The following is a 27,565-nucleotide window of genomic DNA, read 5'->3' as shown; positions in this document are numbered from 1 at the left end:
CAGGTAGACAAACTGATGAGTAGGGATAGGGTTCTATGGCGGTGAATCTACCCCAGGATTTTATCCGGATCAAAAAGGTATAGAAACAGTTGCATTTTTAAGCCAACTTCCTGCAATTCTACAAATTTATCCATGGAGCAGAGATTTTTTTATTTCTGTTTTTGAAGCTGATTTCCTGCAATGCAGTTTTTTTTTTAAATGCAGTTTTAAAGCAAGTTTCATGGAATTCAATTAATTTTGCCATGGCTTATGCTGTGTTCTTTGCTCAAACATAAAATTAACACTGATATGGGTATTTTCAGATCTTCCTGTCTAGCTTTAATTTAGGTGATTTTTAGTTCTCAGATAGATAGGATACAAAACATTAGGACACATGCTCTTTCCATGACAGACTGACCAGGTGAATGCTATGATCCCTTATTGATGTCACTTGTTAAATCCACTTCAAATCAGTGTAGATGAAGGGGAGGAGACAGGTTAAAGAAGAGTTGTTAAGCCTTGACATGGATTGTGTATGTGTGCCATTCAGAGGGAGAATAGGCAAGACACAATATGTAAGTGTTTTTGAATAGGGTAGAACAGAATGAGATGACTCATCACTTTGAATAACAATTACTCAGGGCTATCAAATCACCATCTCAAAGAATTATATTTATGATATACAACTTCCATCTATAGGCCTATCAATTGTATGTCTAATCTAGTCAAACCAGTTCATCTATAAATTAAAATAAAAGTTTTAAATGTGGCTAGATAACACATGGTACAAACTAAGGATAGAAAATCAAATATCTCTTTTGAGCCTTTTCATGTTCCAACAAAAAAATGTAAAGTAAACAGGCTCAAATAAGGGAAACTGCATGTGTATGTGTGTTTATGTACCAAATGATAGTTAGGGTACAGCCACCAGTGCAATCGCAAATTGAGGTGGATGACAGAGACAGGCAGCCACAGCAGGCAACTCCCCACCACACTGCCGCTTCATTAGGAGCAGACTGTTGAATCAATGGTTCACCTACTGAAGACAAGCCTGTCCCTAAAACCACACAAGCTACTCTCTAAAAACCACATGCCCCACACAAAACATTCTGACACCAATTTACTATATGCTGCTGCTGCACAGGGAGTGACCAGCGTACATTCATCTGCACTACATGCTTTTCCTATCCAATCTCGTGTGCTCATTAGGCAAGATGAGTTTGGGGGGGGGACTGAAGTTGGATACATTAACTAATCTAATAGACCATGCTATTCTGTGATATTCAAACCAGATTGTGGAGTACCGTTAGTTTAGGCTGTATAGTATATGATGGGTATTTGATCCCCTTACAACTAAGAGTATTTGAATAGTGCTTCCCAAAACACGTAGGCTCAGGCTGAGGCTATATTTCCAGTAAAGCTTTCAATCCCCCCCACAACACAGTTCCTAGTAAACTGTATGATATGTAGGGTATCCAACAATGCATCCAGAAATCAACTATCCTCCCAAAAAAGCAGGTAGAGGGACAATGACTAACACACACACACAGTGTTTGGCACTGTGCATATGTTGAGACCATAACAAAATATAGCTACACTTCCATACAGCCGTTATAAAGTAGTTTGTGTAAAGCATAGCACAGCGACTTGGAAGACAACACGTCTTCTAAATTTCCATGTCTTGTTGCAGAGGGTTAATTTTAATTGAAAAAAAATGCTGTTATTAAATGAAATGAATGTTTTGCTCCATGAAGTAATCCAATGTTTTCGCCACCATCTTGTCCATTTCAAATCTTCTCTCATTGATTGAGGTGGGTGTCCACCCCAAGTGCCGCATGCCCAATACACGGAGTTCGGAGTGCAATCATGTTTACATTAAAGACACTGGAGCCGACAGGAGATATGGGTCAGAAAACTTTCCTCGATGCAGGAATGGGATATGCCACTGTACTCCAAGTTACATCGAGAAGATTGAAATACTGCTAGTTTTCCAGGAAAACTGCCCTTTTCGTCATAATGCTAACTAGCAGGAACCACTGCAGCCATTTTGGAATGGCAGTGTCAGCCAATCAGCTCATTTGTTGTTCAACCCAACATGTAATTTCATAATGGCTGCTGTTGGCTACTGCTAGTTAACATGAGGACAAAAAGGGCAGTTTTCAGGGAAAACTAGCAGTATTTAAAGAGCAATGTTGATAAAAGGTACGATTTGGAGTACAGTGGCATATCCCATCCCTACATTGAGGTACGTTTTCCAACCCATCTCACACCAGCTCCATTGTGTCTTAATGTAGCCTCTTGAGTTCAGACTTCAGTGCAGCTCAGTGTAAAATAGCTTCACGATAGGGTCGGTATATTCTGGCAAGTACATTAGGTAGACTAGCTAGTTAGTTAGCTAATTTACAGTGGTTGGTAGAATATTTGAAAAACTCTCGCTTACCGTTTAGATGAGTCTTCTCTCAACGAAAGCTTCTTCGATGGGGTTTTTTTCGAGTTGAAGGCTGCTAACGCGTTAGCTACTGCTGGTACACAGACAGGCTAACATTTAGTGTAGGGTAAGCTAGCAGCTGCTAGTGCAGTGCTGAGTTCCCAAATGTTTAACGTTAGCTAGCTAAACGGACAGTTCACACTGACAATACGCAGCAACCAAGTTAGCCTTTTCTTCTTATCTAACAGTAACGTTAACTTAGCTGTCAAACAAGGTGTCAGCTCACCTGCTCCTTTTAGCTAGCTAATTATCTTCAACGTTAGCTAACGTAACAACAACATTCGATTAAAAAAAATATCGATGACAAGATCATGGGTTACGAGACAATTGAATAAATGCCGATATGTATGCGGTTAGTTAGCGATACCGCTTGTCAACCACCCTCCAAATGGTTTACCCAATGCTAACTAATAATGGTAAGAATAAATCGCTAGCTAATTAGTAACGTTGGCTCCATGGCTAACCAAACGCTGCCCTGGCTGAGTTGGCTCACGGTGAAAGCCACTGCACTGTCAAACGCTATCGACTCAAAACCGCACACACGTGAGGGGTATCTACATCGAACGTGGAAGATACAATCAGAGAGAACGCATCCAATAACTTTTAAAATGAAAATAACGAGAACCTTACACTTTGGACAAAATAAAGAAAAACGAGATTCCCTTCAGCTCCGGCTTCCAATACTGTGTGATTGCGACCCGCAATTCGGGGTGTTCCTGCATGTGGGCATTCCTGCATCTGCAGGAACGCCCCCCCTCTCGAGCATCCAATTGTTTCCTGCTTGACCGCCTTTACCCTTAGAAATACAGTGTAGACATTGTTAATGTTGTAAATTAATATTGCATCTGGAAATGGCAGATTTTTTAAATGGAATATCTACATAGTAGGCTATTATCAGAAACCATCACTCCTGTGTTCCAATGGCACGTTGTGTTAGCTAATCCAAGTTTATCATTTTAAAAGGCTAAATGATCATTAGAAAACCCTTTTGCAATTATGTTAGCACAACTGAAAACGAAACTGAAGGAGCAATAAAACTGGCCTTCTTTAGACTAGTTGAGTGTCTGGAGCATCACCATTTGTGGGTTTGATTACAGGCTCAAAATGGCCAGAAACAAAGACCTTTCTTCTGAAACGCGTCAGTCTATTCTTGTTCTGAGAAATGAAGGCTATTCCATGCGAGAAATTGCCAAGAAACTGAAGATCTCATTCAACGCTGTGTACTACTCCCTTCACAGAACAGAGCAAACTGGCTCTAACCAGAATAGAAAGAGGAGTGGGAGGCCCCGGTGCACAACTGAGTAAGAGGACAAGTCTAGTTTGAGAAACAGACGCCTCACAAGTCCTCAACTGGCAGCTTCGTTAAATAGTACCCGTAAAACACCAGTCTCAACGTCAACAGTGAAGAGGCGACTCCGGGATGCTGGCCTTCTAGGCAGAGTTCCTCTGTCCTGTGTCTGTGTTCTTTTGCCCTTCTTAGTCTTTTCTTTATATTGGCCAGTATGAGATATTCCTTTTTCTTTGCAACTCTGCCTAGAAGGCCAGCATCCTGGAGTCGCCTCATGTTTTCTAGCTCTCCCGGTTTTTGACCATTCTGCCTGCCTTGTCACACCACTCTGGACTACTGACCTCTGCCTGCCATGACCCTGAGCCCTCCCGCCGTTCTGTACCTTTCGGACTCTGCTCTGGATTACTGACCTCTGCCTGCCCTTGACCTGTCGTTTGCCTGCCCCCCTGTTTCTGTAATAAACTTTGGTCTTCCCCTGAGCCTTGGCACTTTCTCTACTACTCTCGTCACTGTCTCAGCACACAACATCTTCTACACTACTCTGATCCTGGCAATATCAACCAGCCTTTCTCTTATCTCCAGAACCATGGTTACTCCTACAGTTTGTTTACACACACTTTTTCCACCGATTACTATACATTCCTTTGTCTCATGTCATCTTGCACACTTCTCACATCTAGGAATCTCCCTCCTACACACTGCTGCCACATGACCATAAGCTTGACACCTAAATCAAATCAAATTTTATATGTCACATGCGTCGAATACAACCGGTGTTGACCTTACCATGAAATGCTTACTTACAAGCCCAACAATGCAGTTTTAAGAAAAATAAGAATTAACAAAATATTTACGAAATAAAGTAAAACATTTTCAAATAAAAGAGCAACAATAAAATAACAATAAAGAGGCAATATACAGGGGTGCCGGTACCGAGTCAATGTGGGGGTAAAATGACTATGTGGCTGTAGTCTTTGGCATTTTTTAAGGCTTTCCTCTGACACTGACTGATGTAGAGGTCCTGGATGGTAGGGAGTTCTGCTCCAGTAATGTACGGGGCCGTATGCACTACACTCTGTAGCGCCTTGCGGTCAGAGGCTGAGCAGTTGTCATACCAGGTAGTAATGCAACGGGTCAGGATGCTCTCAATGGTGTAGCTGTAGAACTTTTTGAGGATCTGATACAGTGCCTTGCGAAAGTATTCGGCCCCTTGAACTTTGCGACCTTTTGCCACATTTCAGGCTTCAAACATAAAGATATAAAACTGTATTTTTTGTGAAGAATCAACACCAAGTGGGACACAATCATGAAGTGGAACGACATTTATTGGATATTTCAAACTTTTTTAACAAATCAAAAACTGAAAAATTGGGCGTGCAAAATTATTCAGCCCCCTTAAGTTAATACTTTGTAGCGCCACCTTTTGCTGCGATTACAGCTGTAAGTCGCTTGGGGTATGTCTCTATCAGTTTTGCACATCGAGAGACTGACATTTTTTCCCATTCCTCTATGCAAAACGTTTGAAGCCTGAAATGTGGCAAAAGGTCGCAAAGTTCAAGGGGGCCGAATACTTTCGCAAGGCACTGTATCATGTTACTCTTATTTGGTAATTCAATTTGGTACCCATCTATTCCACCCTTGTCTGGAAAACACTCTGTTACTAAAAATAGAATTGTCGATATACTGTAGCTAACTCACTCGCTGTTTGTGTGTTGGTAGTAATGATTAATGTGTTTTAATACCCCAAAGCGGCAGAATTTTGTGTACACAAGCATGAGGGAATGGAAACACCTTATGGAGCACAACAAGATTGTGGGACAGAAACTAGCAAGGGACACTGAAAGGTATCAAGATCAGAGAATACCAAGAGTGTGTCAAGCGGTCATCAAGGCAAAGGGCGGCTATTTGAAGAATCTCAAATACATACTCAACTTTTTTGGTTACATGATTCCATATGTGTTATTTCATAGTTTTGATGTCTTCACTATTATTCTACGATGTAGAAAATAGTTTTAAAAAATTAAACTTTTGACCGGTAGTGTAAATTTGCAGAAATTCGCATAAAATAACCAACCAACAGTAACTCTTGAACCATTCAAGTTAGAGACACCAAACCAACTTTCATATGTTCAGGCTATCCTAACTTTTCATATACCTACAGTTGAAGTCTGAAGTTTACATACACTTAGGTTGGAGTCATTAAAACTCGTTTTCAACCACTCCACAAATCTCTTGTTAAAAAACTATAGTTTTGGCAAGACGGTTAGGACATCTACTTTGCATGACAAAAGTAATTTTGCCAACAATTGTTTACAGACAGATTATTTCACTTATAATTCAAAGTATCACATTTACAGTGGGTCAGAAGTTTACATACACTAAGTTGACTGTGCCTTTGAACAGCTTGGAAAATTCCAGAAAATGATGTCATGGCTTTAAAAGCTTCTGATAGGCTAATTGATATAATTTGAGTCGATTTTTATTATTATTATTATACCTTCATTTCAACAAAGGGTATATAACAAAGTATTGAGAAACTTTTGTTATTGACCAAATACTTATTTTCCACCATAATTTGCAAATAAATTCATTAAAAATCCTACAATGTGATTCTCTGGATTTCCATCCCCAACTACAACATTTTCCGTCAAGATAGAACTGCCAAAGGGGGAGGAGTTAGCCTGCAAAGTTCTGTCATACTTTCCAGGTCTATGCCCAAACAGTTCAAGCTTCTTCTTTTAAAAATGAATCACTCCAGAAATAAGTCTCACTGTTGCCGCCTGTTATAGACCCCCCTCAGCTCCCAGCTGTGCCCTGGAAACCATATGTGAATTGATTGCCCCCCCAGCTATCGTCAGAGTTCGTTCTGTTAGGTGACATAAACTGGGATATGCTTAACACCCTGACAGTCCTACAATCTAAGCTAGGTGCCCTAAATCTCACACAAATTATCATGGAACCCACCAGGTACAACCCTAAATCCGGAAACATGGGCACACTCATATATATTATCCTGACCAACTTTCCCTCCAAATAAACCGCTGCTGTTTTCATTCAGGATCTCAGCGATCATTGCCTCATTGCCTGCATCCGCTATGGGTCCGCGGTCAAACAACCACTCCTCATCACTGTCAAACGCTCTCGAAAACACTTCTGCGAGCAGGCCTTTCTAGTCGACCTGGCCCAGATATCCTGGAAGGATATTGACCTCATCCCGTCAGTCGAGGATGCCTGGTCGTTCTTTAAAAGTAATTTCCTCGCCATCTTAAATAAGCATGCCCCTTTCAAAAAATGGAGAACTAAGAACAGATATAGCCCTTGGTTCACTGCAGACCTGACTGCCCTCGACCAGCACAAAAACATCCTGTGGCGGACTGCACTAGCATCGAATAGTCCCCGCGATATGCAACTTTTCAGGGAAGTCAGGAACCAATACATGCAGTCAGTCAGGAAAAAAAGGCTAGCTTTTTCAAACAGAAATGTGCATCCTATAACCTAAAAGTTTTGGGACACTGTAAAGTCCATGGAGAATAAGAGCACCTCCTCCCAGCTGCCCACTGCACTGAGGCTAGGTAACACTGTCACCACCGATAAATCCATGATAATTGAGAATTTCAATAAGTTTTTCTCTACGACTGGCCATGCTTTCCTCCTGGCAACCCCAACCCTGGCCAATAGCTCCGCACCGTCCGCAGCTACTTGCCCAAGCCTCCCCAGCTTCTCCTTCACCCATATCCAGATAGCAGATGTTCCTAAAGAGCTGCAAATCCTGGACCCGTACAAATCAGCTGGGCTAGACAATCTGGACCCTCTCTTTCTAAAATTATCCACTGCCATTGTTGCAACCCCTATTACCAGTCTGTTCAACCTCTCTTTCGTATCGTCCAAGATCTGTGGAAAACTGCCGCAGTCATTCCCCTCTTCAAAGGGGGTGACACTCTAGACCCAAACTGTTACAGACCTATATCCATCCTGCCCTGCCTTTCTAAAGTCTTCGAAAGCCAAATTGATAAACAGATCACTGACCATTTCGAATCCCACCCTACCTTCTCCGCTGTGCAATCCGGTTTCCGAGCTGGTCACGGGTGCACCTCAGCCACGCTCAAGGTACTAAACGATATCATAACCGCCATCGATAAAAGACAGTATTGTGCAGCCATCTTCATCGACCTGGCCAAGGCATTTGACACTGTCAATCACCATAATCTTATGGGCAGATTCAACAGCCTTGGTTTCACAAATGACTGCCTCGCCTGGTTAACCAACTAATTCTCAGACAGAGTTCAGTGTGTCAAATCGGAGGGCCTGTTGTCCGAACCTCTAGCAGTCTCTATTTTACCTACCTCATCCCCATACTGTTTTTATTTATTTACTTTTCTGCTCCTTTGCACACCAATATCTCTACCTGTACATGACCATCTGATCATTTATCACTCCAGTGTTAATCTGCAAAATTGTAATTATTTGCCTACCTCCTCATGCCTTTTGCACACAATGTATATAGACTCTCTTTTTTTCTACTGTGTTATTGACTTGATAATTGTTTACTCCATGTGTAACTCTGTGTTGTCTGTTCACACTGCTATGCTTTATCTTGGCCAGGTCGCAGTTGCAAATTATAACTTGTTCTCAACCCAACTCTTTTCTCTGTATACATCAACGATGTCGCTCTTGCTGCGGGTGATTCCCTGAACCACCTCTACGCAGACGATACCATTCTGTATACATCTGGCCCTTCTTTGGACACTGTTTTAACAAACCTCCAAACGATTTTCAATGCCGTACAACACTCCTTCTGTGGCCTCCAACTGCTCTTAAACGCTAGTAAAACTAAATGCATCCTTTTCAACCGTTCGCTACCCGCCCTCAGTAGGTGTGTGGTTGTGGTATTAATTGTGGTTAATAGATGTGGCCAGGTGGTTGTGGTTATGGTGGTTAGATGTGTGATTGTGGTCACTAGATGTGGTCAGAAGTTGTGTGGTTTTCGTCAGTAGTTGTATGGTTGTGGTCAGTATTTGTATTGTTGTGGTGGCTAGATGTGGTCAGAAGTTGTGGCTGTGGTCAGTAGTGGTGTGGTAGTGGTCAGTAGTTGTGTGGACGTGGTCAGTAATTGTGGTGAGTAGTTGTGTGACTGCAGTCTGCAGTTGTGTGGTCAATATTTGTGTGGTTGTGGTCAGTAATTGTGGTCACTCTTCACCCTCATCATAATTGTTGCCTTCTGCGGCTATAGAGTATCCATAGCAACGGTTCGGTTCAGGCTGCTCAATGATGACACAGAGAGCTGTTAGTAGATGTTAACTAGCCACTTTTTGTCACTCTAGAAGCTATTCCTAATCCGCTCTATCCAATCAGAGGGGTACAGCCCACCCGTGTCTTTAGAGACAGGTAAAACTTGCCAGTTGGGTTATATAGAGCATGGAGCTGGTGCATGATCCTGAGGAGGAGGACAAAGCAATTTAGCCTTAGAAATATTCTCTTTATCATTCCAGGTCGTCCAGACCAGGGAAGCATTTGAAATCTTACCACTAGCTGTTCGGTCTGAAAAAGATTCATAAATCATGGGAATTTGTCGAGCTATGAAGACGTTCTCTCCTGCCGAGCAAAGCGTTGCTAGGTAACAGTAGCCTTGGAAACATTGCTCCCTTTATGGCTAAAGCAAGTGTGAGAAACATGCTAACATACAGTACGTTTGTGATTTAATACTAAATAAATACTGCACTCTGACCCACAAAATGTATTTGTTAGATTCATGATACTGTTGTTAGACAAAGCAACGAAAGTGACCTTCAAAGTGTGATGTAGTTTTATTGGAATTTGCAGCTGTTGTTGACCTGACTTGCTGCATCTAGAAAAAGAGCAGTTGATGGCTAACTAAAACAGCTCTATCTACTATCTGATTCAAGCTATTCCTAAAATGTCAAATGCTCTGTTTTTGCTGACTTGTTGGGGTAGTGGTCAAAATGGCAGTTGTTTGCAAAAACGTTACAGAAAATGTTGTTGATGTGATTACTAAAACAGCTGTAATGTTTTAGCAGAATATTTTTGGGGGTTGAAAAGCCATTTGAGTAACAGAGAAGTAAACAAAGATGTAAACGCTCAAAATTTTGTCTAAGTTGTTGCAAAGCGCTCAAAGTAGCTGAATTGTGTCAAATTGCATTATTGCATTTACAGTAAATGGAAGTGATAATGTCACAATAGGGCCTGCAATGATGCCTTTTTGATGGATGACAAAAAGGACAAAAAGTTTAATATTTCAAAAAGTTGTATACAAGCAACTAAGCGTGACCATAATGCACATTTTAAAGTTTGAGCTGCATTTCTAGCTTAAACGGTGTAAGAGGAGTAGCGTGCTAAATATGAAGAAGAAGACGAAGAAGAGGTATGTCAAATGATTGAAGCTGGAGATTTTGATTTGCAAGCTTCACAATAACTTTTACAAGTAAAGTTTTAGGCTTGCTAAAGCTCTTTAAAAGTATTTTTGTGGTGGAAGTTTAAAACCTTTTACTTTATTTTTTTGTTGCTTTAAATAGTAAAGTATGTATGGTTTTGAAAAACATTATAGTAGTGGTAGTGTCTGCGGTAGTAATTGTGGTAACTGGTTATAGCTAAAAAAGTAGGTACATGAAAAGTTAGGATAGCATGAATAATATGAAAGTTTATTGGTGTATCTAGCTTGAACGAATCAAGAGTTACAATTATTATTGTTAGGTATTATATGCTAATTTATACATATTAACGAGTTATAATTTATAGTGCAAACCAGTTAGACCAAAGATAGTGCGAGCCAGAGTAAGCTAGCTATGCCCAGGACCAGAGCTGGACAAGAGCTAGTGCTGAGCAGTAGTTGTGGTCAATAATTATGTGGTTGTGGTCCTTAGTTGTGTGGTTCAGCATTTGTGTAGTCAGTTGTTTTGGTTAGCAGTTGTGGTCAGTAGTTTTGGTAAGTAGGTGTGTGGTTCAGTAGTTGTGGTCAGTAATTGCGGTCAGTAGTTGTGACCAGTAGGTTTGTTGTTGTGACCAGTAGTTTTGTGGTTGTGGTCAGTCGTGTTGTGGCCAGGTAGTTGTGGTGATTTAGATGTGTGGTCAGTAGTTGTGTAGTCAGAAGTTGTGTGATTGTGGTCACACTCTTCACCCTCGTCATAATCTTTGCCCTCTGTCTGTGAGTATCCATAGCAACGGCTCTGTCCGGGCTGCTTAATTAATGATGACACAGAGAGGTGTTAGTAGACGTTAGCTAACCACTTTTGTCACTCTAAACTCTGATAAACAGCTGTAACTGTTTTTTGGTTGAAGCTATTCCTAATCCGTTCTATCCAATCAGAGGGGTACAGTTGAGTTATTTAAAGCACGGAGCACGATCCTGAGAAGGAGGATTAAGCTAGAGAGCATGAGAAATCTTCTCTTTATCATTCCAGGTCATCCAGACCGGGGAAGCATTTGAAATCTTTGCAATAGCTATTTCGTCTAAAGCCGTTTCACCGATCATGTGATTTTGTCGAGCTATGAAAATGTTCTCTCCTGCTGACCCAAGCGTTGCTAGGCAACAATTGTCTTGACAACACTGCTCCCTATGGCTAAAGCAAGTGTAAGAAACATGCTAACTTACAGTATTTTTGGCCTTTAATACTAAATAAATACTGCACTCTGACCCACAAAACGGATTTGCAAGATTCATGATAGTGTTGTTAGACAACGCAAGGAAAGTGAAATTCAAAACATGATGTAGTTTTATTGGAATTTACAGCTGTAAACTAACGTTAATCTGCTATCTTCTGACATGACTTGCTGAATCTAGAAAGAGAGCAGTTAATGGGTTATTAAACAGATTTATCTACTGATTGATACAAGGTATTGCTAAAATGTATTCTGTTTTGAAAATCAGAGGAAAATGTCATACGCTCTGGGTGGGCTGCACCAACATGGTTTAAATGAATCTAAGATTAGAGCTAATCTAGGTTTTGTAAATCTAGGTTTATAATTAATCAGATATGTGTTGCACCACTTAATTTTAAATCTGGATTAGTAAATATATGATTAACGGTTTTAAACTGTGATTAATAACAATGTAATGTTGTTAGAACTACTGCAACTCCATCGTGAAATGTTATCATGGGTTGGCTGATTTGAAATAAAATCTGTTATTTGCCTGTACTGGACCAAAAATGTATTTGTTAGCTAACGGTAGCTACTGTAGCTAGCTAGTTTATAAACTAAGATATCATAAAATATCATTTATTGTTGTCATTACTTAACTTTATTTAGGCATTTTATTATTTGTCCGCTAGCCACCTGATCATTGCACGTCAAAGAAGTTCACATTTCTCCACTCATGAAAAAAACCTCTTGTCGGAGCTGATGGAGGAATTTAGTAACATACTTGAGGATGAAAAGACAGACAACACGACTGTCAAAAAGAAAGAAGATTTAATGAATCGACACAGGTTAAAGAGAAATGGACCCAAATCGGATGACGATGTGCTGGAAAAACTTCAAAGTGAAAGCCAAAAAGAATGTCGCAGAGCTGAGGAGAGATGATTCCCCAGCAGTTTGCACCTCTCCTTAACCCCTATGATGTCGACAGACAACTACTGTAGAACCACCAATATTTAGTAAGCATAAATAACTCTACCGCACCTGCTGTCTCTCTACCGCACCTGCTGTCTCTAACTCTGAATGATCGGCTACGAAAAGCCAACTGACATTTACACCTGAGGTGCTGGCCTGTTGCACCCTCTACAACCACTGTGATTATTATTATTTAACCCTGCTGGTCATCTATGAACGTTTGAACATCTTGGTCATGTACTATTATAATCTCCACCTGGCACAGCCAGAAGAGGACTGGCCACCTCTCAGAGCCTGGTTCCTCTCTATGTTTCTTCCTAGGTTCCTGCCTTTCTAGGGAGTTTTTCCTAGCCACTGTGCATCTACATCTGCATTGCTTGCTGTTTGGGGTTTTAGGCGGGGTTTCTGTATAGCACTTTGTGACATTGGCTGATGTAAAAAGGGCTTTATACAGTTGAAGTCGGAAGTTTACATACACCTTAGCCAAATACATTTCAACTCAATTGTTCACAATTCCTGACGTTTAATTCTGGTAAAAACTCCCTGTCTTTGGTCAGTTAGGATCACCACTTTATTTTAAGAATGCAAAATGTCAGAATAATAATAGAATGATTTATTTCAGTTTTTATTTCTTTCATCACATTCCCAGTGGGTCAGACGTTTACATAAACTCAATTAGTATTTGCTGGCATTGCCTTTAAATTGTTTAACTTGGGTCAAACATTTCAGGTAGCCTTCCACAAGCTTCCCGCAATAAGTTGGGTGAATTTTGACCCATTCCTCCTGACAGAGCTGGTGTAACTGAGTCAGGCTTGTAGGCCTCCTTGCTCGCACACACTTTTTCAGTTCTGCCCACACATTTTCTGTATGATTGAGGTGAGGGCTTTGTGATGGCCACTCCAATACCTTGACTTTATAGTCCTTAAGCCATTTTTCCACAACTCTGGAAGTATGCTTGGGGTCATTGTTCATTTGGAAGACCCAAGCTTTAACTTATGTCTTGAGATGTTGCTTCAATATATCCACATAATTTACCTGCCTCATGACGCCATCTATTTTGTGAAGTGTACCAGTCCCTCCTGCAGCAAAGCACCCCCACAACATGATGCTGCCATCCCATGCTTCAGAGTTGGGATGGTGTTCTTCGGCTTGCAAGCCTCCCTCTTTTTCCTCCAAACATAACAATGGTCATTATGTTCAAATGTTTAAATTTTTGTTTCATCAGACCAGAGGACATTTCTCAAAAAAGTACGATCTTTGTCCCCATGTGCAGTTGCAAACCGTAGTCTGTCTTTTTTATGGCAGTTTTAGAGCAGTGGCTTATGAGCGGCCTTTCAGGATATGTCGATATAGGACTCGTTTTACTGTGGATATAGATACTTTGTACCTGTTTCCTCCAGCATCTTCACAAGGTCCTTTGCTGTTGTTTTGGGATTGATTTGCACTTTTCGCACCAAAGTACGTTCATCTCTAGGAGACAGAACGTGTTTCCTTCCTGAGCAGTATGACGACTTCGTGGTCCCATCGTGTTTTTACTTGCATACTATTGTTTGTACAGATGAACGTGGTACCTTCAGGCATTTGGAAATTGCTCCCAATGATGAACCAGATTTGTGGAAGTCTACAAGTTATTTTCTGAGGTCTTTGCTGATTTCTTTTGATTTTCCCATGATGGCAAGCAAAGAGGCACTGAGTTTGAAGGTAGGCCTTGAAATACATCCACAGGTACACGTCCAATTTACTGAAATGATGTAAATTAGCCTATAAGAAGCTTCTAAAGCCATGACATAATTTTCTGGAATTTCTCCAAGCTGTTTAAAGGCACAGTCAACTTAGTGTATTTAAACTTCTGACCCACTGGAATTGTGATACAAGGAATTAAAAGTGAAATAATCTGTCTGTATACAATTGTTAGAAAAATTACTTGTGTCATGCACAAAGTAGATATCCCAACCGACTTGCCAAAACTATAGTTTGTTAACAAGAAATTTGTGGAGTGGTTGAAATACTAGTTTTAATGACTAGTGTATGTAAACTTCTGACTTCAACTGTAAATACATTTGATTGATTGATTGATTGATTGAACTGGTAAATATCAATGACTATAATGAACGTTAATTCTACTTTATTACAATCTGACTGTTATCAGGCCTGTTACATCATCACTCGTACCAAGGCTGGGCATATCATAAGCCCCAATTCAATTGTTGTACACAATTGGCACGTAAATTGCCAACTAAAAATGAGTTAATTTTCTTTCCTTTAGTTGAGCCGACACCCTGCGCCAGCAGCAAAAACACAAGACAGGTGCTCATATTGAAGTTTTGGAGCTGGAGAGAGAAATCTTAAATTTTATTTTATTTCACCTTTATTTAACCAGGTAGGCCAGTTGAGAACAAGTTCTCATTTACAACTGCAACCTGGCCAAGACAAAGCAAAGCAGTGCGACACAAACAACACGGAGTTACACATGGGATAAACAAACACAATAGAAAAATATATATACAGTGTGATCAAATGTAGTAAGATTAGGGAAGAAAGGCAATAAATAGGCCATAGTGCTGAAATAATTTCAATTTAGCATTATTAACACTGGAGTGATAGATGTGCAGAAAAATCTACTGCACATTGAGGTCCTGAATTTACAAAAAGAGCTACTGCAAATTCAGAAACAGAAACTCCTGCAGAGTAACAAATGCCCACTGTGTAAAGAATGCTCATCTTTTTATTTATTTAAACAATAATTTATCAAAACAAATGCTTTCCCAAGCAATTTTGTGTCCTCCAGTCTTGTCCCCACTCTTGTGTTCTGGTGCTTCCAGTTCCACCCTGTATGGTATTGAGAATAACAAAGTCTTAATAATACATTTGAATACAGATAGCCAATTAGGAATTGTGAGTTTTGATCAAAACATAATATTGCTTTTTACATGTTGCCAATGTTACATTATACACACCTTTGGCTGCAAAATGGTTCTCAATCAAGGTTCTCCTCACAGCATTCTCATTTGCATTGGCAGCATTTTGCACCTGGCCATCTTCCTCATTCTCCTCAGGTAGGTCCTCCTCAGGTGACTCATCTCCTTGTCTCTTGCCAAAGTTATACAGAACCGCCACTGCAATAATGATTGTCAGGGTAGTGTCCATCTTCGTGCGGAGCCCCTCCTTTAGGCAGGGGAATCTTTTTTTCCACACTCCCAAAAACTCTATATGAGACTTCTTGCCAGGATATGAGAGGGGTTGTATTCTCTCTCTTCAGATGTCTGGGGTTTTAAAAGGGGAGTCATAAGGTACCCACGACAGGCATATCCATTGTCACTGAGTAGGTGGCCTTCATATGCCCCCCTTTCCAGCATTGTCAAGGATTCTGCTGTCATGGGTGGACGATCTGGCGTGGTCTAGCGGAATAACATAATCTCCTGATTGACTCTAGAAAGTTACACATTTAAAAAATGAAGGACAGTCCAAGGTCATTTTACCCCTAATCTTGAGAAATGATCATACCATACACTTTTGGAAAACATAAATAGTAAACAAATTAAATAACAGTACACCAATGTCAGTTTCCATTCATACAAAGTGTTCGGTAAATTGCCACAGTAGATTTGCCATGCTTGTAAAATAGATCAATCAACCTTAGTCTGTTAAAAAAGGACTAAATTGTTCCGATGACGATACCAACCAGAGGGTAAATATATCTGAAAGACTTATGAAAGACTTTTGTTGCAAGCAGGACTAAAGCAACGAGGAAGAAGTGAAGCGAGAGGGTTCACTCACCAAAATAAGACCAATGCATTTTTATGCGTTTAATATGCAAACTCAAACTTGTTGCCTGCCTCACTGCCTTTGGAACGACTTCCATTGTTAGAGCGGAGACATGAGTATCTCGTCATTATTTACATATCTCTGACTAACACCGACTTCATCTTTATTTAGGGAGCAGCTGAGCGGTAGCGGTGACCGACCAATAATAATTTGCAGAGGTGGGTAGAGTACTGAAAATGTGTAGTTAAGTAAAAGTGCAGTGACTTAGATTGTAATTTACTCAAGTAAAATTTGCCTTAAACTACTCAAGTAAGAACAAAAATGTACCCGGTCAGAAAACCACTTAACTACTAGTTACATATTTAGTTTGGTAAAGTTTTACACCTTATGGTAAACTGTGACAGCAAACAAAAAGGACAACAACTTAGTGCACTTGTGCACTAGGCCTTTACTAGTCACCTATTAGCAGACCGATTTAGCTGTCTGTAGCATGAGCAACAAAAGTTGTCATTTCACAAGCCACAATAATAAAATGTGCACCTTACTGTACCCTCTAGTGTTGCAATGCCTGTTGTAGTTTCATTTTAGTATCCACAACTCCCCACATGGTGGCGAGGAAGTACTAGTCTGGGTCCCAGTCTTTTTAGCAAACATTCCAATCCATTCCTGTCATTTGCCAAAGAATCATTTGACCAATGATTGGAGTGGCAAGGAGTGGAATGTAATAGTTGAACAGAGATGGCAATCATGCAAGACAAGTATTGAGATGTGATAAAATAACCATGTGAATTATTATAAAACTACACCTCTGGTTCCACTAGGGTTCACATAGGCCTACAGTTTAGGATAATTGGTTACACTACGTGAGTGTCTTCTATTGTGCTGTTATTGTGAATGTCATTGACCTGGTTCAGATGTGTTAGTGTGCAGTGAGTGGGCAGGCAGAGGCAGGCCTATTGGCCAAGGCCTATATACACAGAAATATGCTTGGTACAAAATCTGTCTTTTATTCATAATCTCTTCTTGTAGATGCAGGCTAATATTGTACTAACATTGTATGAATAGCTGCTTATCTCTATCAATCCCCTTTCAAGCCAATTGCAGCAATGCTTGTTCACCATGGAGCCATTAATAACTTTGAACTGTGTATTATGAGTTTATTATTGGACACCATTTTGCATTTTGGCTAAAAACGCAAACCTTGCTTTACAGTACACATAGCCCATAATAATGACCATCCAATTGAGACCCTGGCATTAGGCCAAAAATGGTTTTATTTATTTTTAGTTCACCTTTATTTAACCAGGTAGGCTAGTTGATAACAAGTTCTCATTTACATCTGCAACCTTGCCAAGATAAAGCAAATGATTCACATGGTTAAATACATGATACAGAAAAGCATAGAATAGAATATACAAGACTTGGATTAACTTAAGTACAATTTCAAGTTGTAATTGAGAGAGTACTTCAGTTATCAATACTGCCCCCTCCCTCTGCAGAAACATTCCCGACAGAGCAATAGGCCTAATTGATTGCATCATATTTATTGTAGGCCTAAATGTGCTGATTTACATGATCAAGCTATCTGACCAGATGGAGCTTGTGTAAAAAGAGGGGTAACTACCTGGGATAAAGTTCAGAGTTCGTGACGCGTCGCGCGGAGTGGCTCCATGCCATTATTCAAATAATGACGCGTCAAAGTTGCCTACGCTTATGGGCTACGTGGCATGCCACAAGTGTTTGGCAAATGGAGTTTATTATTCGGTGATATAGTGTAGTGATGACTGATCTATAATATACCCTTTCTTGTCCTTTACAGCACTGTGCGTAATAATGTGGCCAATTTGATCACTGTGCGCTAAAGCGCATGTGCCATGCTATCCGCCGTCTCTCTCTGCTTTGTGTGTGTGTGTGTGTGTGTGTGTGTGTGTGTGTGTGTGTGTGTGTGTGTGTGTGTGTGTGTGTGTGTGTGTGTGTGTGTGTGTGTGTGCTGTCAGAGACAGTGCCTGTCATTTCCTTGATGCGCTCATTGGTGTGTTCCTGTAACGTGTCACAACTTTTGGTGGATTACCCCAGTTCTGTGGAGCATCATTAGGTGTTGAAGTACCACTCACGCTCTCTCATCCTTGTCTTCGAGGTATCCACCTGCAGGAACAAGGTCCCTCTGACTGGAACAGTTCAGGAACTGAATGAATGCAAATAGATCAACATCCAAAGCAACTCGGGGAACAACTTTTTCAAACATGCTCTCTTTAATATCATCGGATCTTAAACTTGCGCCTGCTTCTAAAATACATAGTATCCATGTGTCTAGAGAGGCCACCAACATGCTATTTTCTTCTTCCACATTTCTAATGTTTTCATTGATGACGTCTCTGCTGGTGAAGGGACTGGAGACTGCGACCACCGCAGGGACCACGTCTGGCTGTGCGTCTTGTGGCATTCCGCCGATGGAGAAGGATTCGGAGCAGAGGCTCCTGGTTGAGATCGCCAAGCAACAGATCTTGAACAAGCTGCACCTGAAAGAGAGACCGAACATCACCTCGACTGTGCCCAGCGCTGCGCTTATCACCGCTCTCCGCAAACTGCACGCGGGGCGAGTCAGACCGGACGGCACCATTGAACTTGAAATGAAGATCAATGATACAAAAGATCAGGGATATGAAATAGTGAGTTTCGCAGAAATGGGTAAGTTAAGTTATTTTGAACATTATAGTGTAGCCTACACTAGTGTCACTATTGTTTACTTTCTTATGGACTGTATTGGGCGTTTGGTTATTACCCCCATTGTGGACTACTGACTAAATCGAATGCGCTTTTGGAGAATTGGAAATAAAGCCAGGTCAATTAAAATACTGAGCTCAGACATTTACATTGAAACCCTGACTTGAGATAACTGGGGAATATCAAGGTAGGCCTAGGTCTAATCTTAACTTGATCACTATTTTGTTGCAATAATTTTCTAGATGCTTCAGGAAATTCAAATGAACTTAGTGATTCAAGCTGGTCTCAGAACAGTTTGTATTATTCTGTACTTAAATTGAAGACCCTCGATTTAGTTTAATACCTTTCTTATTGTATTTATTAATCAGATGACCATCCTATCCATGCTAGATTTCAGAGACGTAAATTATACATCGGCAGGTAAGGGTGCTCTTGAGCTGCTTGATGTTCTTTAATATTCCGCCATCAGATTTGCCACCAATGCTAATTGAAGGACACATCACTGCACTCTATACTCCTCTGTAATCTCTGTATTTTATTTTTTATGTTATTTTTACCTTTTATTTAACCAGGTAGGTCAGTTGAGAACGAGTTCTCATTTACAACTGCGACCTGGCCAAGATAAAGCATAGCAGTGCGACAAAAACAACAACACAGAGTTACAGGAACAAATGTACAGTCAATAACACAAATGAAAAATAGAAAGATCTATGTACAGTGTGTGCAAATGTAGAAGTGTAGGGAGGTAGGCAATAAATTGACCATAGAGGTGTAAATAATAACAATTTAGCATTAATACTGGAGTGATAGATCTGCAGATGACGATGTGCAAGTAGAGATAATGGGGTGCAAAAGAGCAAGAGGGTAAGTAATAACATGGGGCTGAGGTAGTCAGGTGTGCTATTTACAGATTGTCTGTGTACAGGTACAGTGATCGGTATGCTGCTCTGACAGCTGATGCTTAAAGTTAGAGGGAGATATAAGACTCCAGCTTCAGACTTTTTTGCAATTCGTTCCAGTCATTGGCAGCAGAGAACTGGAAGGAAAGAAAGCCAAAGGAAGTGTTGGCTTTGGGGATGACCAGTGCAATATACCTGCTGTAGGTGTGCTATGAGTGGGTGTTGCTATGGTGACCAGTGAGCTGAGATAAGATGGGGCTTTACCTAGCAAAGACTTATAGATGACCTGGAGCCAGTGGGTTTGGCAATGGATATGTAGTTATGGCCTGCCAATGAGAGCATAGAGGTCACATTGGTGGGTGGTATATGGTGCTTTGGTGACAAAACAGATTGCACTGTGATAGACTACATCCAGTTTGCTGAGTATAGTGCTGGGGGCTATTTTGTAAACAACATCGCTGAAGTCAAGGATTGGTAGGATAGTCAGTTTTACGAGGGTATGTTTGGCGGCATTAGTGAAGGATGCTCTGTTTCGAAATAGGAAGCGATTCTAGACTTAACTTCTGATTGGAGATGCTTAATGTGAGTCTGGAAGGAGAGTTTACAGTCTAACCAGACACCTAGGTATTTGGAGTTGTCCACATATTCTAAGTCAGAACCGTCCAGAGTAGTGATGCTAGTCGGTCGGGCGGGTGCGGGCAGCGATTGGTTGAAAAGCATGCATTTAGTTTTACTCGCATTTAAAAGCAGTTGTAGGCCACGGAAGGAGTGTTGTGTGGTGTTGAAGCTCGCCCGGAGGTTTGTTAGCACAGTGTCCAAAGAAGGGCCAGATGTATACAGAATGGTGTCGTCTGTGTAGAGGTGGATAAGAGAATCACCAGCAGCAAGAGCGACATCATTGATATATACAGAGAAAATAGTCGGCCTGAGAATTGAGCCCTGTGGCACTCCCATAGACTGCCAGAGGTCCGGACAACGGGCCCTCCGATTTGACACACTGAACTCTGTCTGAGAAGAAGTTGGTTAACCAGGCGAGACAGTCATTTGAGAAGCCAATGCTATTGAGTCTGCCGATAGGAATGCGGTGATTGGCAGAGTCGAAAGCCTTGGCCAGGTTGATCAATACGGCTGCACAGTACTGTCTTTTATCGATGGCGGTTATGGGGGGCACGTTGGTGCTGAGGTGTTGGCCGGAGTAGGGGTTGCCAGGTGGAAAGCTTGGCCAGCCGTGGATAAAATGCTTATCTTAAAAGAAGAAGCTTGAATTGTTTGGGCACAGACCTGGATAGTATGACAGAACTCTGCAGGCTATCTCTGCAGTAGATTCCAACTCCACCCCCTTTGGCAGTTCTATCTCCCTAATGTTATAGTTAGGGAGTAACTCTGGAGCTCTGTCAGAGTGACCATCGGTTTCTTGTTCACCTCCTTGACCAAAGCCCTTCTCCACCGATTGCTTAATTTGGCCGTGTAGCCGGCTCTAGGTGGTTCCAAACTTATTATATTTAAGAATGGATACCACTGTGTTCTTGGAACTTCAATGCTGCAGGCATTTTTTGGTACCCTTCTCCAGATCTGTGCCTCGACACAATCCTGTCGTCTCAGAGCTCTACGGACAATTCTTTCAACCTCATAGCTTGATTTTTGCTTTTACATGCACTGTCAACTGTGGGACCTTATATAGACTGGTGTCTGCCTTTTCAAATCATGCCCAATCAATTGAATTTACCCCAGGTGGACTCCAATCAAGTTGTAGAAACATCTCAAGGATGATCAATGGAAACAGGATGCACCTGAGCTCAATTTCTACATTTCTAAAAACCTGTTTTCGCTTTGTCATTATGGGGTATTGTGTTGTTTGAGGATTTGTATTTATTTAATCAATTTTAGAATAAGGCTGTAACGTAACAAAATGAAAAAAGGCAAGGGGTCTGAATACTTTGCACTGTATATGGTAGTCGAGACATTGGAATAATTTTACGATTTCAATAGCGTTAATTTAAAAAAATTCACTATATAATTTCATGTATATGTGATGGTGAATGCATACTAAAAAGATTTACACCAAGTGTGATGTTTTAATTGTTACAAGTGTTACAACAGTCAAACAATCAATACCGAAATTTCACTTTCAATCATATTACTAATATGGAAATCAAAGACGTTTCACCATGGAATTAAATTTAAGTTAAAAGTAGATATATGTTTTTTTAGCTAGCTACATGGTTGACACTGCAGCTAGCTATCTTAGTCAGCTTGGCAACCTACTGTAATAGCTAGTTAGCTATTGCCACACACATTCGATTAATCTGTTCACTCTTTATGCCAATAACAAGTTGGCTAGTTGGCCAACAAACAGATCATATGGGGAGCTAAAAACAGGAGGTTAAACTTTGTCAGATTGTGGATTAGCCAAAGCTACTTAACTAGTCCTCGAAACACAATTTCAATAGCAGAAATATATCTTATAAATACTTATGTTACTCCAGAAACCTATAATATTACAAACGCTGAAGGTAATTAAAGTGTAACTTTCCTCTGATTGAGTCTGGCTATGAACCCACGAACAAAGATATCCTTAGGAGAGAAGTGAGCGGTGGTGGAGATAACTTGGTTTAACGGACAACTTTGAGAGCCAATGGACTGAGGATACAGTTCATACAGACGTAAAGGGGACGTAAAGGGGAACCAATAGTATTGAGTAATGTGTAAAAAAAAAGGGGTTAGGAGGTTATCTGACAGTGACGAGATAGTAATATAATTATGTAACTGAAGTTATTTGGTATAAATAATGTAACAGAGTAAAAAGTAAGTTGCTTCATTCAGAAATTACTTGAGTAAAAGTACAGCCTACAGAGAATAACTAGAAAAGTACTAGTTCCTTCAATTTAAAGGGCAGTAGTGGGCCAGATTTGAAGCCATGCCTACTCTGGCATATGTGTGCCATTGTCAGTGGCTGTACCCGCTGGACCTGAGATAAATTAATGGTTATCTCGCGTATTGCTTGCCTTCAATATATAATAAAACAATTTATTTAAAAAAAAACGGATTATGACAAATGAAAAATACATCTTCACCCTACAGACATTGGCAATTTATTATATTCCACATAGCCTGCACGTAGTTTGCTGTAGCCTGCACGTAGTTTACAGAGGCTACTTGAACTGACACCCAGTGAACCTGCGGTCTAAGTTATTGTATAGGCTCCAAACACTGCTTCCAGCTGCCCCCTGGCGGCAATTCTAAATATTAAATGTCCATTAAAATCCTCCAGGATTATTCTCCTCCTGTGATTAAATATTAAGATCCGACATCTGTACCTCGAGCTTTAGCTCATGTCATTTCTATTTGACCTCATTCCCAATTGTAACTATTAATGATTTGATTTCAATTTTGAACCTGGATGACGTAACATAGTAAGGTAAATCCAGGACACTTCAATTAGTGTGATATGTTACATATTTTGAGATTGTATCTTTGCTTAAATAAATAACATGCTGTAACTTTGACTTGTGAACTTATATGAAAAATAGGGTTTACAGCAGGGCTGTCAAACTCATTCCATGGAGGGCCTAGTTTCTGCCTGTTTTTGTTTTTTCCTTTCAATTAAGCCCTAGACAACCAGATGTGAGGAGTTCCTTACTAATTTAGTGACCTTAATTCAACAATCAAGTACAAGGGAGGAGCGAAAACCCCAGACACTCAGCCCTCCATGGAATGAGTTTGACACGTGATTTACAGTAAATTATATATACACCTACAGGTAATACTGTTTTATTGTGATAAAATGCCAAACCAATCCTCACACTCTATCTTCTCTCTGTGATCTAGATGAGATGGACACTACTGGTGCTCAGCCACGCCTCACCTTCCAGTTCCTGCAGGAGCAAGGCCACAGCATTCAGGTGCTCCAGTCAGCCCTGTGGCTGTACGTCCGCTCCTCTGACGCCCCTAACTCGGGGCCCCGCCCCACCGTCACAGCCCACATCTACCTCTCCGGGCCTGGGGAAAGCTGCTCTAACCGCACCCTCCTCCTAGAGAAGATCCTGGATGTGCAGAAGAGCAACTGGTACACCTTCCCCATTACACACACCCTGCAAGCGTTCATGGATGGGGGCCAGCGGCTGCTACAGCTGGAAGTCACCTGCGCAGAGACCGGGGTAGCCGGGGAGAATGGCGTTAGCCAGAACCTGTGTGAGCTGGGTAAGACCGTGGACATGGCCCACCAACCGTTCATGGTGGCCCAGGTGCGGCTCCGCGAGGACCCCAAACACATCCTCCAGAAGAGGTCCCTGCAGTGCGGAGATGATGTTACGGTCTGCTGCAAGAAGGACTTCTACGTGAAGTTCAAGGATATCCAGTGGCAGGACTGGATAATAGCTCCAGAAGGGTACCACATGAATTACTGTATGGGCCAGTGTCCCCAGGCCCTGGCTGGGTCTCCAGGCATCGCGTCTTCCTTCCACGCTACAGTCTTCAGCCAGCTCAAAGCCAATGGCATCAATACAGCAGTGTCTTCCTGCTGTGTGCCCATCCAGCGCAGGCCTCTGTCTATGGTCTACTTCAACTCACAGCACAGCATCGTCAAGACCGACGTCCCTGACATGATCGTAGAGTCCTGCGGCTGTACGTAAAGAAATGGAAGAAAGAGAAAGACGAGACATTCAGCTAGTTATGCTTTTAGTCTGAGAAGACTAGATTGAACGTGTCACACATGCACAGACAGATGCAAACACATACATACATACTTCACGATCATGTAGTATAGAATTTAAGATATTCCGTCTTCATCAATTCGATAGAGGGTTTTTGAATGCCAATGGGGAATAGTACTGAGTGCTCAGAGGGGTTTGTTCAGTCAATTGGTCATACACAGATAGCACATGACAGAAAGAGGAGAGAGATTCATGTATCGCCTTCATTCCTTTTTTAATTTACTGTAAAACTATGAGCTGTTATTATTGTATTTCCTTTTATACTTCGTTTTTTTGTATTTCTGGTGAGCGTGAGGTGAGCTAAGACAGTAAGATTTATGCAGTCAGTGCCTGGACCTAAGGGAAATGGAGTAGAGCTTACTCTTTTTCTTTGTTTCTAATAAGATGTGTGTTGCATCGACAAATATCCCACGTACATATCCGACTGAGAATGCCCATCATAATATAGTGCCATTGTATACACTAGTATAAAAATATTAATTTGAAAGTTGTCTAACTCCTTCTAGTCCATTACAAGTATAGTTACATACATTGCAGAGCATTTTGGACTTCCCCACTGTTTTGTAATTTAGAAGGCAAATTGGGTGTTCTGATTCTGAATTCTAAATTGTCTTGAGAGCCATAGAGGAGCTACGTTCTAGAGACTCATGCAATTCTGATGATTTATACAACACAAGACAGCAGTAAAAGCTTTCAAAAAATCTCACTCCTGGGAAACCACCCAGACAGGAGCAGATATCTGATGTGGATCGGTTAAAAATGGTTTCATCAGCATCTGCACTGTATTATTTGCTCAGATAAGTCAGTTAGGCAACAGTCTGGCTTTGACGGCATGAACTCAAGGTTATTACTCAGCTGTACAAGCAAACATTTAGCTATTGCCACAGTGTCAGGGAACGTGAAGGTCCATGAAGCACACAGGTCAACAAGCATGTGCATGTTCCAAGGCACATTGGAGTTTGCATTTTCCAAAATCTAAAGTTTAGGGCTGATGTAAATTAGATTAATCCATTCAAGCAAATGAAGTATCTGTCTATCTTTGTTTTCGTGCTATAATGTTTACACTAAATGGGTATAATGTGTGTTTATGATAAGTTTAAAGCTGAAACCTCTTTGCTGCTTTGTTACTGGTGTGCATCTTGTGTGTGGTTGGCAGTAACCGTGTATACTGTACTGTAGACTTTCCTACCCTACCCTGGACTATGGTTCAAAAGTCCCCATATTGCATGATATGCTAGCATGGCCCTCAGGATCCTATAGCAAACACATCCTGGTTACCTTGCTCTTTAGAACATTAGAATAATAGAACATTATATTGTTTTTCTGCAAGCACTTCCTGTCCTAGAGCTTAATGTATGTCCCATTGAGGAGCCATCCTTCCATAGGGAACATGTACTGCAGTCTGGAATGTACCATGATGATAACTAATACCGTTGATTGTGAGACCAAAAAGTGAAAGTTTTTCCAAACAGAAAGCGTCATAACTTTCATGATTGGCAATGATTTCTTCATGAGCACTTTATCGGCTTACTGTATATTTATGAGATTCTGCAACGGGTTGTTCTCTACTGCCATTTCCTATTTTTGGTACTCAGTCACTGCATGTTTAGAACAATGATAATGGCCAAAATATTGTTATCAGGTTATTTTCGTAAGCCCTTGCTTTTATGTACAGTATGTGTGGCCCTTGATATAACTTCATATTGTATCTGTTGTAAACAGAATTTCTCTATACTGTAACTGGATAATGACACCAGCATTTTGATTGAATATCAATTCCAGTAGATTCTATTGTCTTTTTATATTACATGATATTTTGAATAATTTGTATTAATAAACTTTATTTTTTTATGTGTATATTGTACTGTATTCCATAATTATTGAAAATGTATTTTAAACAAAACAAATAAATATTTTTGACTTGACACTGATGATGTTTTTGATTTCTCAAGGAGTTGCACTTCCTGTTTTACCAGAAAGAAAATGCTTACAAAGAACAACACAACACTGCAACTTTGCAATTTTATTTTATTTTTTTACATGTGGACTTATTTTCACTCTTCTGTCCTTGTAGTTTTTTTGTTTTGTATTTTGTTTTGTTACATAGAAAATTGGTTGTCATCACTTGCCTTTGACTACAATGCGTTATGAAAATATTAAAAGCATGTTAGAAAACACAAACTCTAAACTCATATTACATCAGAATCCCATTCTGAATGATTTCTCTGCACTCAATTTTGTTTAAAAAAATATCCATATCCATAAATCAATATTTGCATATTTCTGTTATTGTTGTAAACAGTATCATTCAAACATGTATTTATGGCACAGTGGAATATATATATATATATATATATATATATATATTATTGAGTGCAAAGACATCATTCAGAATGGGATGATGCAATATGAGTTGGTGTGGAGAATTGTAGTGTTTTCTAATACGCTTCAGACCTATTTGCATATAGCATTATAGTCAACTGCAACTGATGACTCGGCAACTTCCCATTTAATGTTTACACAGCTATGACTTCAAATATCTTCATCAAAATACAAAATTCTAAGCTACTCTCTTTGAAAAGACTAACACAATTCAACTTCCCATATTTAAACTGCAAAGTACTATGACAGTGATTGGATTTATTTGTATATATATATATATATATATATATATATCAAAAACTAAAATCAATAGCGTCTGAAAGGCAAAGAGCGTGTTTGCCCGGACAAATACTGGAAGTGGTTTTATGGACTGTCTGTGTTTGTCAGGTAAATAGTTGCCATATTTCTGGCACCCAGCAGCCTCTGTGAGCATATCATGCATCCACCCACACCCGGGCCCCAAAGGTCAGAGAGAAATAGGTTATGGTCAGCACGTAAATGCTCTGGCGAAGACCGAAAGGTTGAAATGTTAGAATGATAAAACTTGAATAGTTGACGCGCTCAGTTTGCTGGAGTTTTCGAAAGTTTATCTGGTATGTAGTAGTGTAGTGTTTCATATCACACCAAGTTCTCTATTATCATAAGCTCTTCAAAATACATAGTTGGATACATTGGTAATATATACTGAACAAAGATATGAACGCAACATGCTACAATTTCAATGATTTTACTGAGTTACAGTTCATATAAGGAACTTAGTCGA

General features: G+C 40.4%; 2 protein-coding genes across 13 annotated transcripts in view; one reads left to right on the top strand and one right to left on the bottom strand.

Annotated features, from left to right (window-relative positions):
* LOC112255228 (R3H domain-containing protein 2) overlaps positions 1-3,219 on the bottom strand; it is a 74,007-nt gene extending 70,788 nt beyond the window's left edge. For 3 of the 11 annotated variants that reach the window (XM_042324186.1, XM_042324184.1, XM_042324185.1), the window contains exon 1: positions 2,420-3,192. The gene's annotated coding sequence lies outside the window, so the exon portion shown is untranslated. Of the gene's footprint in view, positions 1-2,419 lie in introns of all 11 variants that reach the window. The other 8 variants (XM_042324195.1, XM_042324192.1, XM_042324193.1 and 5 more) reach the window with 6 other exon arrangements.
* On the top strand, positions 2,089-26,305 carry LOC112254148 (inhibin beta B chain). Of its 2 annotated transcripts, XM_042324196.1 has the most exons (3): positions 2,089-2,224; positions 18,473-18,773; positions 23,537-26,305. In XM_042324196.1, exons 2-3 carry the CDS (start codon positions 18,536-18,538, stop codon positions 24,337-24,339), a joined length of 1,041 nt encoding a protein of 346 aa, XP_042180130.1. In that variant the 5' UTR covers positions 2,089-2,224; positions 18,473-18,535; the 3' UTR covers positions 24,340-26,305. The 2 variants fall into 2 exon arrangements, with proteins under 2 accessions (XP_042180130.1, XP_024282195.1); XM_024426427.2 differs by lacking the exon at positions 2,089-2,224 and having other exon boundaries at positions 18,032-18,773.
* Positions 26,306-27,565: the final 1,260 nt, after the last annotated feature.

The sequence above is a fragment of the Oncorhynchus tshawytscha genome, linkage group LG07, assembly GCF_018296145.1.
Source record: "Oncorhynchus tshawytscha isolate Ot180627B linkage group LG07, Otsh_v2.0, whole genome shotgun sequence".
Taxonomy (NCBI): Eukaryota; Metazoa; Chordata; class Actinopteri; order Salmoniformes; family Salmonidae; genus Oncorhynchus; species Oncorhynchus tshawytscha.
Note: the sequence above shows the minus strand (reverse complement) of the source record. Positions and strands in the feature narration are given on the sequence as shown.

Coding starts and splice junctions, on each gene's coding strand:
- LOC112254148 (XM_024426427.2), top strand. CDS start 18,275: ATGAATGCAAATAGATCAACATCCAAAGCAACTCGGGGAACAACTTTT. Junction 18,774..23,536: donor AGTGAGTTTCGCAGAAATGG/GTAAGTTAAGTT, acceptor TCTGTGATCTAG/ATGAGATGGACACTACTGGT.